This window comes from Gossypium raimondii, chromosome 13 (genome assembly GCF_025698545.1).
Source record: "Gossypium raimondii isolate GPD5lz chromosome 13, ASM2569854v1, whole genome shotgun sequence".
Classification (NCBI taxonomy): domain Eukaryota; kingdom Viridiplantae; phylum Streptophyta; class Magnoliopsida; order Malvales; family Malvaceae; genus Gossypium; species Gossypium raimondii.
In genome coordinates, this window is record NC_068577.1 from 47,051,722 (window position 1) to 47,054,610 (window position 2,889).

At 40.9% G+C, this 2,889-nt stretch overlaps 1 protein-coding gene across 3 annotated transcripts; it reads right to left on the reverse strand.

The window, feature by feature from the left end:
• Positions 1-225: 225 nt before the first annotated feature.
• LOC105783160 (transcription factor TCP4) lies at positions 226-2,441 on the reverse strand. 3 transcript variants are annotated; one of them, XM_012608434.2, is made up of 2 exons: positions 666-2,441; positions 226-550 (listed from the first exon to the last, which is right to left on the reverse strand). In XM_012608434.2, the coding sequence occupies exon 1, from the start codon at positions 1,936-1,938 to the stop codon at positions 709-711; it is 1,230 nt and encodes a 409-aa protein (XP_012463888.1). In that variant the 5' UTR covers positions 1,939-2,441; the 3' UTR covers positions 226-550; positions 666-708. The 3 variants fall into 3 exon arrangements, with proteins under 3 accessions (XP_012463888.1, XP_012463887.1, XP_012463886.1); XM_012608433.2 differs by having other exon boundaries at positions 226-565; XM_012608432.2 differs by having other exon boundaries at positions 226-571; positions 666-2,439.
• Positions 2,442-2,889: the final 448 nt, after the last annotated feature.

A 2,889-nucleotide genomic window follows, 5' to 3' on the forward strand; every position in this document is an offset into this window, starting at 1 on the left:
ACAAAATCACAAGCAAACTCTCTATCACTTTCATCCAAATCAGAAATAGACAAACAGAAGAAAAAGACTCCGATCGGATCAAAGGGATATAGGATCCAGGAAGGACTTTTTTTTCCCATATTAGTTCATCTGGTATTACCTTATTTCATTAAAATTAGCTAAAGAATGTGAGCTTTCTGCTAACTGAGTCTGTCCTAATTGAGGGGGAAAAAAATCAAATCCAAGTTTGAACTAACTTTTTTTTTAATCTTAACGGTAACTTTAGGGAACAGTAGCATCAACATAAACATTGCAAACAAATGTCCAGTAACATAAAAAACACATGACAAGTTCTGCAAGAAGAGAAGCCATAGCTGAGTTTTAAGAGCTCAGTCAAAAAAATAGTCAAAGTACAACACAATGAACTGATAGAAACTAATGGAACCGGGGATTGAATAACCTGAAATCAACCCAGATTTCTTCTTCCCACGGCATAGGCCATTGATTTGAAGTGACCAAAATCTTCCCTCAAACTGGTGTTGAATCGAGCAGCATCTCCTCATTTACTTCACTGTCAACGATCAAACTGGTCCTATAAGAACACTTACTTAAATAAAACATGGCGAAATTTTGGACTGTTTACCAGAAACTGAATGGAACAAGGAAAGTAGTGGCAAAAGTTAGACCTGTTAGAGGGGAAAGACTATGGCTTTTCTCCATTTTATTGGATCAATGGTGAGAGTCAGAGGAAGCAGAGGACAGCTTATTTGCGATGCTGTCTTGATCCTCTTGTGCGCCCTGGAACCGTGCTGGAACGCGAAATCCAGAGAATACACCTGATGTGGTGAATTCAATGCCAGATAAAGCAGGTTGGTGATGGATATTTTGTGGGATTTGATGATGATGATGATGGTATTCGTCGGTTGTTGGAATTGGCTGGTCTATCCAAGCACGAACCAAGGGCGTGTTACTGGACTGAAGGGGTCCCCTCTGAAAGAAAAACTGGCCGTTTTGGCCAAAAGCTGGTGATAGTGGCGGTGCTGATAGATTGCCAAAGAGAAATCCTCCCATTCCACCGCCACCGCCACTACCAGTATCAGCAGCAGCAGCACCATTATTCCAGGCAACCAATCTCTGAAGCCTTCCTACCTCAGCCGGATGGTGGTGGTGATTTTCCCATCCAGCTGAAGATCCATCAAAACCAGCTAAAGGGCTGGTTCCTGCAGAGAATAAAACAGATTCAGTTTGATGTGCCTGAGCTGCAGCAGCTTGGTGATGGTGGTGGAGAAGAACCGGCTCCGGAAATGACTGAAGCGAAAGCCGCAGATCTTGACTGTGGCTGCTGGTTTTGGACAAAAAATCCGGTGGATAATTCTGAAACTGAATAGAAGAAGACGGTGCCTCACTGGAAGCTCCCAATGGAAAAGAAGACTTCATAGTATCTGCAATCTCATCAGAAACTAAAGAAGATGGAAGAAAACCCGAATTACTATTCGGGTTATCTCCCGTTCCTTGTTGCTGAAGAATTTGAACTTGGTTTCCCATTAATGTAGCCGTTCTTCTGGGCTTTTCATTGTCTACTGCTGTGATTATGTTTTGATTTTGTTGATTATTTTGTTTCGTGGTTGAAGTCGTTGTTGTCAAGGTTTGTGGGTTCCAAGGAGGTAGTTCAGCGAGCTCGTCAATGGCGGATTTGGCTTTTTTGATAAGCCAATCCACAGCTTTGCTAGGACGGTCGTAACCAAGGCGGTCCTGAACGTCGTAGAACTGGATGGCGGTGTGAGCGGAGAGACGAACACGACGGTCCCGAGGACCTTTAGCGGTGCAAACTTTGCTGTGACGGTCTTTTCTTCCAATTGACCGAACAATGTGACCTCCTTGAACCTCAACGATCTCGCCTCCACTATGCTTTAACCCCAATCTTGACGATGTTGCAGCTTGGTGATTGCTTTCTCCCATTCTTCTTGCATGTTGGGTTAAGCTTGGATGTTTGTAGGTGCTGTTGAAGTAGTTGAGATTCAATTGGTTGAATTTAGAAATGAAATATGAAGGTGAAGATGATTGGTTTGAGGATCCAGAAGGTTTTCGTATTGCAGCTTTTATGGCGGACACTGGTTATTGCTTCTGTACTCACTGTTCCTTGAAACCTGAAACTGTCGGCCCTGCAGTTTCCATTATCACAAAGGACCCCTCCACCATAAGGCCCCTTCCACAGCTTCAAATCCCCACCCTAACCCATCATCTCTTTACTTTCTCCTTCCTTTCTCTCTCAATCTATCTAAAAGCTTTTCCCAATTGGGCCTCTTTCTCTTCTATTCCACCCAAATGGGTTTTCAAAACAGTAACCACCCACTTCACCAGGACTGGTAATAAATTGTAGTTATGTACTAAATTTCGAATGTTAAGAACAAGTGGCTATTGGTTTAAGGGATTGTCTTTGTCTGGAAAGCTTTTGCTTTGATATTTTAGATGAATGAATTGGATTGATAGATCCTTTATTTGCCACCATCACAACTATTTGACAGTGACCCTTTCACAGGCTTTTATTTGCATTGATTCATTTAAGAAACATCATCATCTTTCCCATCTCCCAAACATGGCCGGCATCTCATCTCTCAAGGGTTTCTGCCTTTTTTCGCATTTCATTTTCTATAATAATAAGACTTTATCCTATTACATTTGACCAATGATAAACTCTAGACAATGATTACATTGACCGCTGGTTTTTGGTTTTGCGGACAATTAACTGTTTCAATATGGATTATGTTGGAACTTTGGGGATTAAGATTATTATTATTATTATATATATATATATATATATATACTCTCCTACTTATTAATTACTGTAATCTTTTGATAATCAAGAGATTTTACTATACTGATTTCTTGGAGTAATTAATATATTCAATT

Bases quoted from the DNA above. Each gene is read 5' to 3' on its own strand.
- LOC105783160 (XM_012608434.2), bottom strand. From the start codon at position 1,938: ATGGGAGAAAGCAATCACCAAGCTGCAACATCGTCAAGATTGGGGTTA.